The 17333-nt window shown below is 44.2% G+C and overlaps 2 protein-coding genes and 1 pseudogene across 2 annotated transcripts; 1 reads left to right on the forward strand and 2 right to left on the reverse strand.

The window, feature by feature from the left end:
- Positions 1-3406: 3406 nt before the first annotated feature.
- Positions 3407-5442, reverse strand: LOC124682644. Its single transcript, XM_047217293.1, has 3 exons — positions 5044-5442; positions 4210-4368; positions 3407-3630 (listed from the first exon to the last, which is right to left on the reverse strand). Exons 1-3 carry the CDS (start codon positions 5437-5439, stop codon positions 3418-3420), a joined length of 768 nt encoding a protein of 255 aa, XP_047073249.1. The 5' UTR covers positions 5440-5442; the 3' UTR covers positions 3407-3417.
- A 4335-nt stretch (positions 5443-9777) lies between these two features.
- Positions 9778-12264, reverse strand: LOC124652953 (FBD-associated F-box protein At5g56370-like). The gene is made up of 3 exons (XM_047192007.1): positions 11452-12264; positions 10619-10777; positions 9778-10047 (listed from the first exon to the last, which is right to left on the reverse strand). Exons 1-3 carry the CDS (start codon positions 12262-12264, stop codon positions 9778-9780), a joined length of 1242 nt encoding a protein of 413 aa, XP_047047963.1.
- Positions 12265-12955: 691 nt separating this feature from the next.
- On the forward strand, positions 12956-13577 carry LOC124652963 (annotated as a pseudogene).
- The last annotated feature ends 3756 nt before the right edge of the window (positions 13578-17333 follow it).

The following is a 17333-nucleotide window of genomic DNA, read 5'->3' on the forward strand; positions in this document are numbered from 1 at the left end:
CTCAACCGAGCCTAAAAAGTTGTGGCCACGGCAGCAGTGTCCCGCCGATGCCGGAGTCAAAGTAGCCGCCATTGAGCAGGTTGGATCGAGCCAGCAGCCACGCGAAAGGTGAGCCAAGATAGGGGCACCGAGATGAAGCGGGTGTTCATGGGGCTGAGGTCGCCAGCGCATGTGGCAAGCCACCGCTGCTGAGGGCAATCCCACACCGCATCCCCGATGCGTGCGGGTAGGGTTTACTGCATGGTATGTGCGATGACACAATCCAGACATCATGGAATCAACGGAGGAGGCCCAGACGAAGTCGGGCCGTTGACAATCAACGCAGGAGGTGGCAGAAGTGGTTTGAATCTGCGGAGTCATTTTGGCTGTAGAATAGTAGGGAGAGAAAGATTGAAAAGAAGAGATAGCAGATAGGGGAGGAGTTGAGAGAAGAGCAGCCGGGCAGGCCACGCCACGCGCAATCTGTAAGAGTCCCGCAAGTCGGTTCGCCTACAGTCGATATCCAAGCTTGTACGAGCAGGTGGTCAGATGACCAAAGCAAACTTCCTAGCATGTAGGACCCGTGACATCAACCTCTAAAACGTCCACACACTAGCAGATGCTAGATGCTAGATGCTGGGAGCTTAGAGCTCTTAGGGATTGTACTCAATTGAGTTAGGAATCGATCTCTTTTCCATAGCCGGCATTTGGAACGAGACGGTGCGAATCCTTTCCTTTGACATAAGCGGTGGCAGTTTATGTAATCTCAACTGAAATATAAGGATAGAAAAAATGGAACAACAAAAAGCTTTTTTTGCTTTTATTATTAGGTACAAAAGAACACAAGTTTACCATCGCGAGTTCACGGTAGATTTTACACAACACGAGTTCATTGTCAACATAATTTACATAAATGATTAATGTCATCATCAACACATACAAAGTACGATATAGACATAGATTAGTACTCCCTAGATCATACCCTAAGGTGGATGCAGAAGTAAGACGTAGTGGTAGCACTTCACCCGTGATGAAAAGGCGGCAGCGCTAAACTAAAGACGTTGTGCATGCGGTGCTTAACTATGTGCCAGGACGCCGACTTCACTATGCGCACGAGCTCTCTGATCCGAACCGAGCAAATACATGGATCTGCTGGGGACGCATTGAGTAAAAATCCGAAAAATGACAGAAGTTTGCTGGGTTTAGGCACTTATCTGGAATCGATCGGTGCAAAAAAAAAAAACCTTCCTGCATTGAATTACTCTTGATAGTCAATGAAATGCATGCCAACTAGTTTGAGCATTGCCCTTTAACACCAATCGAATTATTAATAAATTTTCTAACGGTGAAATTATGAAATTAATTATGGCCAATATTAAATCATCGAAAAAATTATAATGCAAGAAATAACCCTTTACATATCTTTTCAAATAGCAAAGTACGTAGGATGTAGCGAAGACAGGTCTAACATCTGACTTGAAGCTCTGTTCATCTATGGTTTCATTCCGTGTTGGTTTGTCTCTTTTAGATAAAAGGCTAAAAAACATGACTTTAAACTAATAAAGCCAGCATGGCCTTTGAGGATATCCTCTTACTATGCAGATCAAGGATCAAGCTAAACCAAAAAAGTAAAGCACAACTACACTAGGCCGAGCACGAAGACTCAACCGCGGAGGGTGCCACAATGGTAGGAACAAGCTTGGTAAAAACATGAGCACAAGAGAAGAAAGAACGGAGCCTCACAAAGACGTCGAGTATGGAAGAGAGGATTCCCAACAACATGATGTCGTGCGGAGGTCACCAGCCATGGCCACGGTCCGACACCAAGTCCGGAAAGCGGTGGTGAAGGCGCCGTCAGACATTCCTGCATGGGCATGAACCCCAGCCCACCGCAACGGCGAATGGCATCCCGCCGACCGCGGCTGCGTCACTCGGCAAACATAGCACCGTGGTGGACGACACCTCCATCGCCGAACTGGCCTCCCACGAAGCACAGGATCTAGGAGGCCACTACAACATCTCATCGACCACAGAGAAGGCACCAACTTTGCCGCCGAAGCAAGCATGGCGAAGTAAAGACCGCTGCTCCAAGGCGGTGCCTCCAACGAGGTTACGACGCAGCAGCACCGCCACCGCCTGGTCTTGGTTTTCACCCGGAGCAAGGACTTGGGGAGATGAGATGGAGCCACGGCATCGCCCACAAGAGGGGAAATGACACCATGGACGTCGTCAATACTATAACCGACATCGTGAGCATGAGCTTCGCTGGGCCACAACACCCATCAACCTCGAGTAGAGGAACTAGCTCCAGCCTCCTACCACGAAGATGTTGGTTTGTCTCTTGTGAAGGATACTATAAACTACAACTTCCACCAAAAAAAAGAGAGAAAAAATCGATTAAGCTGGCATGCATAAACAAAACCGAGTCAAAACGTGCACTCCGACAGATATGCATCGTGTTTCACTATTGGCCACAAATGCGAGGGCAGCCTCCCCTGCCATGATGTCCCTCCGTAAGGTTGCAGAGATCGACATGATATATCACCAATGTTTCAAAGTATGGTTGCAGAGATCGACATGATATACCTCGTGGTTGCACAATTCATGCTTGCAATGATCATGAGAATTGAAAGCACTTATGGTATATTTAAGGAATAATTGCTTAGTACGACCATAAAAGGAAAAAATGCACGCACAGTATGAGCGGACATCACAAAATTTCTTGCTGAAAATAAAATATTCTCTGTATTGCTTAACTTGTTGGCTATCACTCGCATCCATAATTTCCTCTACCGCCCATCTCTGATTAATTAAGCTTGGCTGTTTGAACCCAACCGAAGCTAGCACTTGAATATTTTCTTTTTCCTGCAAGCCGGGCATCGGACACAAAAAATCAATCCAGTGCAGAAGAACCATTGGTAATATACTTTCTCTAAACAAGCAATTAATGTAATTGATTATCCATATAGACTAAGAAATACCATCAGCTATATACAGACTGTGCATGCACACGAGCAGGTAAAACACAGAAGTAAAAGAAGAAAATGTGCATGAACATGTAATGGTCCTGCAGAATGCAGATATATCTATCTAGCTAGCCAATTGCCTCATGGTGGTATCTAATGATTCTTCAGGAGCACAAAAGATACATTAGTTTAGCATACCTAATTGAACATGTAAGTACTAAATGCCAGCTGCAACATTTCGACTCATGTTTGTAATTAGTTAGCACTAAATAGTAGTAATACTAATTCATTTTTTTCATAGAAGAACAACGGATATATGCATAATAAACTGATTTATCCTTCAAACACTTTGTGTCTAGGGCAGCCAGGTGCATGAACCAATTTGTCCAATGTGCTTGTTTTTATATGGAATTTTCACATAGATAACTGCAGAAAGAAACTGAGTATATGTAGATGGCTGACCTTCAGGTTTCTAGTAGTTGATACTGATCTTACTGCTAGGTATGCCCAAGTCACTGAACAGTTTAAAAACTTCATCAATCCTTGTGTCAAAATATACCATCGGTTCATAATAATAAGGTGGACGGTTCGTGATCTCCACTGTCTTAAGGTGCTCAAAGTTAAGAATAGACTGTTCTGATGTATTATCACTTCCTTCTCCTTCCACCTGGAGTGTAGGGCGGTTCTACATGAAAAAGAAAACACGGGTTAAAACTTAAAATCTTATGTGTCCTAGAGAAGTTGTAAATTGGATATGGCCACCTGTGTTATGTTTTTAATGGTGTCACATGTGTTTATGAAGTACTCCCTCTATCACAAAATAGGATGCCTATAATATTTTGATAAAGTCAAAATTCTCAAAGTTTGACCAACTGAATACAGAAAGTGTCAACATTTATAATCCCAAGGCAATATTTTTGGAACCCTCATAAAATATATTTTCTTATTATGTGCTTTTAAAATTTTACATATTAATACTTTTCTGTATAAAGTTGCTTAATTTTTTTTTTTGGCTTTGATAAAAAACTATAGGCATCTTAATTTAGGAAGGAGGGAGTATGACATATAATCATGTAGACATAAAACAATCTAGGGATTTATCTTATATTATGTCTTTGTCTACATATATGGGAATTAATATATGTCTTGAGAAACTTACTCCCTCCGTTCCATTTTTCTCGTCATATAACGACAAGAATCATGGAACGGAGGGAATGCAAGGTAATCACAATAAAACAAATGAGAAAACATGAACTTACAGTACCTTAAAATTAAGTTGCAGAATGAGGCTCTCCAATCTTGGCGTGTGGCGTAGAAGGCACTCAATGGCAGTTACATCATCATACACACACCACTCATTAAGTATCAAGGTCTTTAACTTTGGGAATGTAGGGCACCATGCCAAATCCCTTAGGAAGATTGTCTGCATGGAGTATGAACTATTGATAACAACAACCTTTTTTAAAAACTAACTAACTGAGTATAACAATTAAGTACACAGTTCAAGCTCAATACAGATTTATTGTTAGCCTAGTTATTAGCTATTTGGCATGTAGATAAAAGGTCTAGATGGTCCTAGATATCTTCCCAAGTTTTCTTTACATTTGGTAGAGATCTGAACCAATTGTCTTAAGAACAGGGAGTACTTAGAATGTGCGAGAGAAAAAGACAAAAAAATATGCAGATAAATTATTAGAAATCAAGTGCAAGGACTTGATGCAAAGTGAAAAATTAGTTGTTGACCAACACGTTTGAAAATAACAAGTGGCAACTTAATTAGCTGGTAAAAATAAATAGCTCTAGTTTGTCTATACTGATTCGACTAAATTCATAATCTTAAATTTAGCAAATCAAGGTTTCCTATTGATGGCAAATTTTATTATATTTATCTAACAACAATGTAGGACATATATGCAGTAGTTGGTATTGGGCGTGCCTGGCCCCTAGTGTGGAAGCTGCAAACATTTGTAAAATTGGACAAAGTGACAGAAGAGGAATTAAATCTACCGGCCGGCCGGGTGCATGCATAGTGCAGTTTTGCTCTAACTAGTGATGTATGCGAAGGTAAAAATAAAAACAAAGATTGGATTTGACAAACCCTTCCATCGCTCCTCGTAGCTATGAGCTCCAGGCTGGTGGCTTCCGATAATCCACGGAGAATCAAAGAGCGGCCGGCATTGGCATCACCATCGCCGCCCTCGACGAAGCCAGTAAGCTGGATGGTTGCATTGGTTAAGCAAGGCATGGTGTCGAGAGACGACGGTGCAGTACAGATCCCGTCGTGGTCACCGGATAGCTGCAGATGGCGGAGGCTCGGGGTGGAAATCCTGATCGGCGATTCTGAGGCGCAGTCCATGATATGGAGGCGCTCCAGCGAGGGCGACACGATGGCATCGCCATCGAGGCTGCAGGCAGTGAGGCTGAGGTGGAGAAGCTTCGTGCAGCAGGAGAAATCGAGGCTGCCATGGTCGAGATCGACCCCCTGGAGGCGCATCGTCGTCAGGTGCGGGGAGGCGAAAGGTTTAGGCGACCACCTATCTTGGTCGGCAGGTAAGGGGATGCGCACGGTGAGCGAGCGCGCGCGGCAAGTCGACAGAGCGTGCCTGATCCAGAGGTCGACGTGAGGGTCGAAATAGCTGTACTCGTCGTCGTCGTCGCTTATCAGCAGGTCGGCGTTGATCTCAAACGAGCGTAGCGGGGAGGCGCCATCACGGTGGAGCAGCAAGCTGTTGACGAAGAGGCGAAAGCCGTCGCCTGATCCGTTGACGCGGACGGCGGGGGTGGACCTCCACAGGTAGCGCCAGCGGCGGGCGAGCACGGCCGTCTTCACCGCATCGCGAGACGGCAGGAAGGAGAGCACGCGCAGGAGGAGATCGTCCGGCAGCGCGCCCAAGCGATCGCCGCCTCTCATGTCTTGGTCTGCCGGCTGAGGCAGGGATGGATTCAGATCTTATTTGAGAGGCTGGTTAGTTATATTGCTACTAGGATTCTCTGGCGTTTCTTAAGGCTCTAACATGCTCTAACATGGCGATAATCTCATCTCTTGGTCATCCAAACGCCAACTTACCGTGTCTAGGTCGAATGCTAAAGCTGAGTATCGTGCAGTCGCTCATGTGGTTGCCGAAAGTTGTTGGATCCGTAATCTTTTGCAGGAACTACGCCGCCCTCTTGACAGGTCCACTGTGGTGTACTGCGACAATGTGTCGGCTGTCTATTTATCTGCAAACCCGGTTCAGCATCGCCGCACGAAGCACATCGAGATCGACATTCACTTCGTCCGCGACAAGGTTCAGCTTGGCGATGTTCGTGTGCTCCACGTTTCTACAGCCACCAAAGGCCTCTCCACTGCTGCCTTCGTTGATTTTCGCTCCAGTCTCACCGTCAGAGATTTTGCCGCTCACACTGCGGGGGTGTTAGACTGAAGATAAACATGAAGTCCTATTCAGCTGGACTTCACCGTGATCCATGCAACGTGCACGTTGTGCATGCACCCTTGTAGCTAGGATCTCAACTGTATCCCGTGTGCGTGCGTTCTCTCCCTCTCTCTCTCTTTACTGCTCTATAAGTAGCATGTACTAGGTTGTATAATGATCAAGCATTGCAGTGTGGTGCACACACAAAGTCTCCGACTATACATTATTTCACTTCCACGCGCGACTTCCAAGATGGTGCCTCCTTTTACACGCTCCCTCCGCTGGCTTAGGTAGTCGGAGAGCCTCAACATCACCACCTGTGACGGCGAGCTGCAGCCACATAAGTTGATGGGCGCCACTGACATGGAGGGCAGCAAGGCGAGATTTAGTTGCTGGAGGGCAGGCACCATGAAGCAATATGTGCCGAGCTCGGCTTCACGCCTGGCGTCCCTCCGTGGGTGATGATGGTAACAACCTCAAATTATGCCCCAAGTTGCTTCAATACGTGTACCTATTCAACTGCAGCTTCTGATGCTACTTGCTATCTAGCTCGTGTTGCTGGCTCCAAGATGAATAGAGGCTGGAGTTTCGACGTTTCGTAACTGCGTGCATAATGGTTCTACTTCTAAAGCTTGCGAGCGCAAGCGGCAGCACGGTGGTCTGAAAAGGTGAAGTCCAACTGATCCCAGCACACACTAAAAATAAGCTGACAGCCAAAATTCCATCAGCTAACCAAATCGTGAATCTTGCTTGAAACAAAAATTCTAGCTGTGAGAGGTAAAAACCAGGGCACACAGATGATTGTGATGTTGGTCTGGAGATGGTGTATGCTAGTTGACTTCTGGAATATTTTCCTGGCAGTGAGGAAGCTGAGGCAATTGATTGTAGGATGGTTTACAATAGATTGGTGTATTGTTTTACTTCTCTCTGGATGGCTTACAACTTCTCTGGCTTCAACGGTGTCAACAATCAGAAAAAGGGGCTCAATGTCTCTAGATAATGTACCAATTACATAGAGCATGTGTGATGTATGCTGCTATGGCTGAAATTATCCTCGTTCTTGTGTACTGTATGTATCTAGTACTTGTAGAGTAACCTTCTCAGTAGCTAGTCGATTCCATTTTCTCTTTGTTAGGTGTGTGTGCATGTCATCCTTGATTTTCTCAGGATGGTTTACAGTGTGAATGTCATCCTTGATTTTAAAAAAAAGGATTGTAAGTTGTTATGAATGGAAATAACAGACTTTTGTGTATTTGCAATATAGCCTGGCATGAACTTACTAGAGTCAGGCCATAGTATGTGCCTACACAGTAGCGTATTTGTGTGCCATATGTCAGACATATGCAGCAGATTCAGTTATGAGTATCAAATAAGTGTTGCCGAATGGACAATTTATTTATGAAGGGATATGATAGAGAATCTATTAAGAATGGAGATTAACTTAAAGATAGATAGGTTCCATCATCTAGGATATCACTTTTGCAAACCGTTTGGCAGCAGTACAGAGATTGCAGCAATGCTGCTGATGCAAAATTCATTTGTAACTCAACTAACAGAGAAGCAAGCTCAAATTTGCTCCATTACAACTAAGACAAACACTTGGATGAAATAAAAATTTCTGATGGATTACATGAAGTCTTGTTTAACACTCGGACAAATAAAAATTTCGAAACCATTACATGAAGTCTTGATGAACATCAAATAAAATAGTGCTACTAGTAAGCCATGGCTGTTCTTGCAAGAGATGCATCTTTCTTGAATCATGATGGACCACCTGTATGCATGTCTTGCACATTCAATTCTCTTCACATTCAGGTGTAAAACTTGAACACTTCAACATAAACAATGAATTAGTAAGAACAATTATGTATAACTTAGCAAACTGAATACAACCATGATCAGTTGGAAGAAATTAACTCACAAAGAGAGGAACACTTGTTTTCTTTATGGGTGTGCTAAATCCTCCATCATTCAACTGCATTGGCAAACTATTGGTAGATTGCGTTGCTGCACAAAGCCACAAACATGTACTCCCTCCGTTCCTTTCTATAGTGCCTATTGTTTTTTGGCACGGAAATTAGCGCGAGCCATTTTTTCACACAAAACCCCCTAAAGATATCACAGACAAAATAGGAAACTGAAAACAGATCTCAGAAATACATGACCAGATCGGTTTCCAGATTTTCTGGACTTGACCTGATCAATGGAAGGGGTTCTTTGCAAAAAAAAACATAGCTTTACTCTTATATTTTGAAACAAATGCTAAAAAACAATAGGCATTATAGAAAGGAACGGAGGGAGTACATAATAAGGCTTTGAAACGAGAAGCACTCATGTGTACTGTTGGTTAACCCATGCACACAATGGAGACAATGAACACTGACACAAGAGGGTTTTCTGCTGTGTGAACAAACTACTTTGCTTCTTAATTTCTATTTATTCAACGATTACAAGGCTAACTGAAAACAAAAACTCAGGCGACAGCTAAGATGTGAGTATGTGACTGCTGCCATCCCAACACTCATCGCCTGCCACCCTACATCGCTAGCATGACCGTTTGAGTACCATGCCATTCCACGATCTGATCAGGGCTTTGATCTATTCTAACAACCTAGGACCAAGTAGAGTAGACAGTTTAACTGAAGAAAATACTAATTGTTGAAACTAGCAGACTAAACAGGTAACAGAATGTACTGACGAAGCTAAAGTTTTCTGAAGATTCTTAAACATCAGCTGGTTAACTTACACATAATTCATTCTTTTGCTATACACAACGAGTCTGCATGATGAGTGTTTGGTGTTGTGTGTTCGTATCAAGCTAGTTAACTTTTGATAATCCCTACGTGAGGCACCTAAGCAGCACTAGGAGATCGCTCGGTGCTGTTCATCACAAGAAAACACAGCAATACGGGCGTATACTATGAATGTCACCACGGATGCCACAGGCGATCCGGCAGAATCCAACTTTGTCGACCAGGATCCTATCCCGTCGAAGTGTAGGGCAATGGCGAGATCACCGTCTCTAGCTCCGGGTCGCCGCCATAGTGATCGAAAATCTAGAACTGCAGTTGAGATCGCCGGAAGGAACGTGGGGTTCGCTAGGGGTGCTGGTGCAAATTTGCAGCGTAACTAACATAGGCAGCGGGTGTGGTTTCGGAAGATTACAGCCTAAACAGCTCCCACGCTACGATTTAGATCGGTCGTCCGGAAACGCTTCGGATGCACGGATACACGAGTTGGCTGGATGCATAAGATACGGCGCCAGCACTAAATAGTAGTAATACTAATTCATTTTTTCATAGAAGAACAACGGATATATGCATAATAAACTGATTTATCCTTCAAACACTTTGTGTCTAGGGCAGCCCGGTGCATGCACCAATTTGTCCAATGTGCTTGTTTTTATATGGAATTTTAATTCACATAGATAACTGCAGAAAGAAACTGAGATATGTAGATGGCTGACCTTCAGGTTTCTCGTAGTTGATACTGATCTTACTGCTAGGTATGCCCAAGTCACTGAACAGCTTAAAAACTTCATCAATCCTTGTGTCAAAATATACCACCCGTTCATAATAATAAGGTGTATGGTTCGTGATCTCCACTGTCTTAAGGTGCTCAAAGTTAAGAATAGACTGTTCTGATGTATTATCACTTCCTTCTCCTTCCACCTGGAGTTTAGGGCGGTTCTACATGAAAAAGAAAACAAGGGTTAAAACTTAAAATCTTATGTGTCCTAGAGAAGTTGAAAATTGGATATGGCCACCTGTGTTATGTTTTTAATGGTGCCACCTGTGTTTATGAAGTACTCACCACAAAATAGGATGCCTATAATATTTTGATAAAGTCAAAATTCTCAAAGTTTGAACAACTGAATACAGAAAGTGTCAACATTTATAATCCCAAGGCAATATTTTTGGAACCCTCATAAAATATATTTTCTTATTATGTGCTTTTAAAATTTTACATATTAATACTTTTCTGTATAAAGTTGCTTAATTTTTTTTGGCTTTGATAAAAAACTATAGGCATCTTAATTTAGGAAGGAGGGAGTATGACATATAATCATGTAGACATAAAACAATCTAGGGATTTATCTTATATTATGTCTTTGTCTACATATATGGGAATTAATATATGTCTTGAGAAACTTACTCCCTCCGTTCCATTTTTCTCGTCATATAACGACAAGAATCATGGAACGGAGGGAATGCAAGGTAATCACAATAAAACAAATGAGAAAACATGAACTTACAGTACCTTAAAATTAAGTTGCAGAATGAGGCTCTCCAATCTTGGCGTGTGGCGTAGAAGGCACTCAATGGCAGTTACATCATCATACACACACCACTCATTAAGTATCAAGGTCTTTAACTTTGGGAATGTAGGGCACCATGCCAAATCCCTTAGGAAGATTGTCTGCATGGAGTATGAACTATTGATAACAACAACCTTTTTTAAAAACTAACTAACTGAGTATAACAATTAAGTACACAGTTCAAGCTCAATACAGTTTATTGTTAGCCTAGTTATTAGCTATTTGGCATGTAGATAAAAGGTCTAGATGGTCTTAGATATCTTCCCAAGTTTTCTTTACATTTGGTAGAGATCTGAACCAATTGTCTTAAGAACAGGGAGTACTTAGAATGTGCGAGAGAAAAAGACAAAAAAATATGCAGATAAATTATTAGAAATCAAGTGCAAGGACTTGATGCAAAGTGAAAAAATAGTTGTTGACCAACACGTTTGAAAATAACAAGTGGCAACTTAATTAGCTGGTAAAAATAAATAGCTCTAGTTTGTCTATACTGATTCGACTAAATTCATAATCTTAAATTTAGCAAATCAAGGTTTCCTATTGATGGCAAATTATATTATATTTATCTAACAACAATGTAGGACATATATGCAGTAGTTGGTATTGGGCGTGCCTGGCCCCTAGTGTGGAAGCTGCAAACATTTGTAAAATTGGACAAAGTGACAGAAGAGGAATTAAATCTACCGGCCGGCCGGGTGCATGCATAGTGCAGTTTTGCTCTAACTAGTGATGTATGCGAAGGTAAAAATAAAAACAAAGATTGGATTTGACAAACCCTTCCATCGCTCCTCGTAGCTATGAGCTCCAGGCTGGTGGCTTCCGATAATCCACGGAGAATCAAAGAGCGGCCGGCATTGGCATCACCATCGCCGCCCTCGACGAAGCCAGTAAGCTGGATGGTTGCATTGGTTAAGCAAGGCATGGTGTCGAGAGACGACGGTGCAGTACAGATCCCGTCGTGGTCACCGGATAGCTGCAGATGGCGGAGGCTCGGGGTGGAAATCCTGATCGGCGATTCTGAGGCGCAGTCCATGATATGGAGGCGCTCCAGCGAGGGCGACACGATGGCATCGCCATCGAGGCTGCAGGCAGTGAGGCTGAGGTGGAGAAGCTTCGTGCAGCAGGAGAAATCGAGGCTGCCATGGTCGAGATCGACCCCCTGGAGGCGCATCGTCGTCAGGTGCGGGGAGGCGAAAGGTTTAGGCGACCACCTATCTTGGTCGGCAGGTAAGGGGATGCGCACGGTGAGCGAGCGCGCGCGGCAAGTCGACAGAGCGTGCCTGATCCAGAGGTCGACGTGAGGGTCGAAATAGCTGTACTCGTCGTCGTCGTCGCTTATCAGCAGGTCGGCGTTGATCTCAAACGAGCGTAGCGGGGAGGCGCCATCACGGTGGAGCAGCAAGCTGTTGACGAAGAGGCGAAAGCCGTCGCCTGATCCGTTGACGCGGACGGCGGGGGTGGACCTCCACAGGTAGCGCCAGCGGCGGGCGAGCACGGCCGTCTTCACCGCATCGCGAGACGGCAGGAAGGAGAGCACGCGCAGGAGGAGATCGTCCGGCAGCGCGCCCAAGCGATCGCCGCCTCTCATGTCTTGGTCTGCCGGCTGAGGCAGGGATGGATTCAGATCTTATTTGAGAGGCTGGTTAACTTATATTGCTACTAGGATTCTCTGGCGTTTTTTTTTTTTTTTTTTTTTTGGAAATGTTCTCTGGCGTTTATTAAGGCTCTAAAAATGGCATTCACTACACCACATGCCTAGATTAGCGGCACTTCGGTGCAGGGGTTTTTAAAAACTGCCGCTGGAGTTTGTTTCACCGGCATATTTTGGGTTAGTGCCGCTAATGTTGGGCTAATTATCAGCAATCTACAAAAGTGCCGCTATTTTTAGGCTAATTCATGGCAATATGCGGAAAGTGCCGCTAATCTTGGGATAATCCATGGCATCCTCATAAAGTGCCGCTAATCTTGGGATAATCCGCGGCATCTTGTCTTGCGAAAAGTGCCGCTATTCTGGGGCACTACACCGCATCTGCTAGAAGTGCCGCAATTGGTTTCCGGAGAAGTGGTTCCGATTGTGGTACGTTTTTCAGAAATGCCCTCGCGATATTTACATTATGCAGTGTAGTCCCCCACCTCTCGCACCATATCGAAACCGATCCCCTATCTCACTCCGGCGACCGCGAGGGTGCGAGATCTCTCCTCCTACCCACACCCACCGTCTCCCCCCTGCTGCTTCGCCGACACAGTAAGTCCCTGCCACCGATGCCACCGGCGCCTCCATGTCGCACAACTACAGGGACACGATCCCGCTCAACGTGTCGTCGACGCAGTCAGACATCGACGAGATCGAGAGGCTACACGCCATCCGCCACCGTCCTCTGCGCAGCCATCATCCCCTACGCGCACCTACATCCCCATCTCATCCTTCCCTCTCCCGGCCTCCTCCATGCCGCCACTCCCGACGACCTCCTTTGTCCCCATCTTCGTGCTCTAGGCGCCACCAACCGCCCCGCCCACGTCGATCTCTGTGTCCATCTCGTCCGACGGCGTCGGGGGCCCGCCCATCGCGCTCACCGAGCCCGTCTGGGATACCGTCAAGCGTGACCTCGCCCGCATCATCAGCTACCTCAAGCTCGTCGTCTTACCCAACCCCTACCACGAGGACCTAGGCAAGGCGCTCAGGGACTGGGACATCTGGGGCCCTTTCTTCTTCATCCTCTTCCTCGGCGTCACCTAGTTCTGGTCCGCCTATGTGATGAAGGTACCTGCTATCCCTCTCACAACCAGATCCCCTTGTAGCCTCTGCATCTATATGTAGGTTTTATGGTAAGTTAGATCGTGTTGTACATTACTGAACTACATGACATGTAGCGTGGTTTACTTGGAGGCAAGCATCTGTGATGCAAGTTCAATGTTGCTCTTGACCGAATCTGAGGATGTAAGACGCCCAATGAAATTATTTCAGAAAGCCTTGTTTTCCTAGCTCATACAAGTGTCCTGGTTGGCATTATATATTGCTCCAGGTCATGAACACCTGGCTTAGCAACCTTTTCAATCAAGCAGCATGTCATTACTGCTGAAAATAAGATACAGTAGCATATAGTTTTAAATGTTTTAGTGGCATGTAATCATGTAATTATAACTCAGGAGTAAGCTTATTTTGATGAATACATGTGCAACACAGAGGTGCTTGTTTGCTCCCTTTCTTTTTAACATAATTTTATAATATCATAAGTTTAGTGCAAGGATGTTGTCAAATATTTTTACAGATTGTAAAATTGTTGGAGCTGAGCGTTCTTTTAGCTATCTCCCTCCACGCTTTTATTCAGGTGAAACTTTTTGTAAAGAGAGTTGATGACCCACAAGTATAGGGGATCGCAACAGTCTTCGAGGGAAGTATTACCCAATTTATTGATTCGACACAAGGGGAGACAAAGAATACTTGAAAGCCTTAACAGCGGAGTTGTCAATTCAGCTGCACTGGAAACGAGACTTGCTCGCAAGAGTTTATCGAGTAGTAACAGTTTTATAGTAGTAGCGATAGTGAAATAACAGCAGCAGAGTAACAAAGACAGCAGTAGTGATTTTAGTAAACAGCGAGGATTAAAATACTGTAGGCACGGGGACGGATAACGGGCGTTGCATGGATGAGAGAAACTCATGTAACAATCATAGCAGGGCATTTGCGAGATAATAATAAAACGGTATCCAAGTACTAATCAATCAATAGGCATGTGTTCCAATTATAGTCGTACGTGCTCGCAATGAGAAACTTGCACAACATCTTTTGTCCTACCAGCCGGTGGCAGCCGGGCCTCAAGGGAAACTACTGGATATTAAGGTACTCCTTTTAATAGAGTACCGGAGCAAAGCATTAACACTCCGTGAACACATGTGATCCTCACATCGCTACCATTCCCTCCGGTTGTCCCGATTTCGTCACTTCGGGGCCATTGGTTCCGGACAGCGACATGTGTATACAACTTGCGGGTAAGACCATAAACAATGAATATCATGATGAAATAATAACATGTTCAGATCTGAGATCATGGCACTCGGGCCCTAGTGACAAGCATTAAGCATAACAAGTTGCAACAATATCATAAAAGTACCATCTACGGACACTAGGCACTATGCCCTAACAATCTTATGCTATTACATGACCAATCTCATCCAATCCATACCATCCCCTTCGGCCTACAGCGGGGGAATTACTCACACATGGATGGGGGAAACATGGCTGGTTGATGGAGAGGCGTTGGCGGTGATGGCGGCGATGATCTCCTCCAATTCCCCGTCCCGGCGGAGTGCCAGAACGGAGACTTCTGGTTCCCGCGACGGAGTTTCGCGATGTGGCGGCGTTCTGGAGGGTTTCTGGCGACTTCGACTTCTCCCTGTGCGTTTTTAGGTCGAGGCGAATAAGTAGTCCGAAGGGGGGCGTCGGAGGCCAGCCGAGGGGGCCACACCATAGGGCCGCGCGGGCCCCCCCTGGGCCGCGCCGCCTTATGGTGTGGGGCCCTCGGGCCTCCACTTCAATTGTTCTTCTGGCTCCGTCAGTATTCTGGGAAAATAGGCCCTTTCGTCAAAATCCCGAGGTTTTTCCTGAAAGTTGGATTTCTGCACAAAAACGAGACACCAGAATCGAGTTCTGCCGAAAACAGCGTTAGTCCGTGTTAGTTGCATCCAAAATACACAAATTAGAGGCAAAACAATAGCAAAAGTGTTCGGGAAAGTAGATACGTTTTGGACGTATCAACTCCCCCAAGCTTAGCTTATTGCTTGTCCTCAAGCAATTCAGTTAACAACTGAGCGATAAAAGAACTTTCACGAACACATTTGCTCATATGATGTATATATTCTCATGATATGGCTAATACTTAAGCAGTTCATAATAAGATACATGCGAGTAAGATCATCTAACAGCTATGTCAATCATGAAGAGGTACCAACAATTAATAATAAGCATCATGAATCATGTATATAAGCGAGGATTGCAATGTTCATAAGAGAGTATGATAAAGTGGTATCTCGCTTGCTCGTATTTGATTGGCAAAGCATAAATGCCCGGGCACCTCTGGAGTTCATAGAAAGACTAGAAGTAGTGATTGTCAAAGATAAAAGTATCAAAGTTATACCACAATCAATCATATTTTGAGACAAGCATATTATACTAAGAATGACAGTTGTGCTCTCAAGAAAGTGCTCAAAGAAATAATGGAGACACAACATAAAAGTAAAAGATTGACCCTTCGCAGAGGGAAGCGAGGGATTAACATGCGCTAGAGCTTTTCATTTGTAAAGCGGGAGTAAAATTATTTTGAGAGGTGTTTGTTGTTGTCAACGAATGGTAATGGGTACACCAACTACCTCGCCAACCGGACTCCCAAGAGCGGCTCCCATGAATTATTTGCATTTTTATGTGGCACTCCTTCCCACCTTTCTTACACAAACCATGGCTAACCGAATCCTCGGGTGCCTGCCAACAATCGCATACCATGAAGGAGTGCCCTTTTAGTTTAGTTTTATTATGATGATGACACTCCCCCCAACCTTTGCTTACACAAGCCATGGCTAACCGAATCCTTCGGGTGCCGTCCAACAATCACAAACCATGGAGGAGTGTCTATTTAAGTTAATTAATTCGGGACTGGGAATCCCATTGCCAGCTCTTTTTGCAAAATTATTGGATAAGCGGATGTGCCACTATTCCATATGAGAGTCCGTCAAAAGTAAATGACAAGGTTGAAAGCTAAACACCACATACTTCCTCATGAGCTATGAAACATAAACACAAATTGAGAAGCATTTTGAAGGTTTTAAAGGTAGCGCATGAGAATTTACTTGGAATGGTTTGAAATGCCATGCATAGGTATTTATGGTGGACACTCTGGAATAACTTGGTTTTCATGTGTTTGGAGGCACGAGCAGCGTTCCCGCTCAGTACAAGTGAAGGCTAGCAAAAAGACTAGGGAGCGACAAATCAATAGAGCGATGAATCGTCATAATCATGCTTGCGGCAAAATAAATTAACTGAGGCATAAAAGTGATACAAGAACTCTGAAGCAATGTAAATCATTGAGGCTTAATTGACTTTGTTCAGTCATATGCATGCGTGAGCATGTGCCAAGTCGATATAAATGAATTATTCAGAGGAGGATACCACAATGCCATACTTACTTATGAATAAAACAATGCAAGCAAACATCCATGACATGCTACTCATATTAATAGATTGGAGCTAATCATGAGAGATCATGAACTACTAGACTTTCTTAAATGACATATACCCCACATGAACCAACTAAGCATGCTCACATGGATGAGTATATGTACAAAAATGAAAACAAATAGAGTTCATACCAGCCTCTCACCACAATCAGATTGTCGTAGATCGTCATTATTGCCCTTTCACTTGTGTAGCTTGGATAATATGAAATGAAAACCACGCTCCAGCCACCGAAGACCATTGAACTCATAATGAACTTTACAAACCAAAGAATAACAGCAAATATTTTTGGTGTTTTCGAATTTGAGATTAAGAACAAAAGGAAACAAGCAAACAAAGCAAAATCTTTTTAGGTTTTCTTATAGCAAACTAGCAATAGCAAATAAAGCGAAACAAATGCAAGAAACCAAGATAAACAAATTATGAAGAGA

The sequence above is a fragment of the Lolium rigidum genome, chromosome 1 (assembly GCF_022539505.1).
Source record: "Lolium rigidum isolate FL_2022 chromosome 1, APGP_CSIRO_Lrig_0.1, whole genome shotgun sequence".
In the NCBI taxonomy this organism is placed as follows: Eukaryota; Viridiplantae; Streptophyta; class Magnoliopsida; order Poales; family Poaceae; genus Lolium; species Lolium rigidum.

Bases quoted from the DNA above. Each gene is read 5' to 3' on its own strand.
- LOC124652953 (XM_047192007.1), bottom strand. From the start codon at position 12,264: ATGAGAGGCGGCGATCGCTTGGGCGCGCTGCCGGACGATCTCCTCCTG. The intron at 10,778-11,451 runs GTTTGTCAAATC...TACTCCATGCAG, and splicing joins CTACGAGGAGCGATGGAAGG to ACAATCTTCCTAAGGGATTT. The intron at 10,048-10,618 runs GTACTGTAAGTT...TTTTTCATGTAG, and splicing joins TTCTGCAACTTAATTTTAAG to AACCGCCCTAAACTCCAGGT.
- LOC124682644 (XM_047217293.1), bottom strand. From the start codon at position 5,439: ATGCGCCTCCAGGGGGTCGATCTCGACCATGGCAGCCTCGATTTCTCC. The intron at 4,369-5,043 runs GTTTGTCAAATC...TACTCCATGCAG, and splicing joins CTACGAGGAGCGATGGAAGG to ACAATCTTCCTAAGGGATTT. The intron at 3,631-4,209 runs GTACTGTAAGTT...TTTTTCATGTAG, and splicing joins TTCTGCAACTTAATTTTAAG to AACCGCCCTACACTCCAGGT.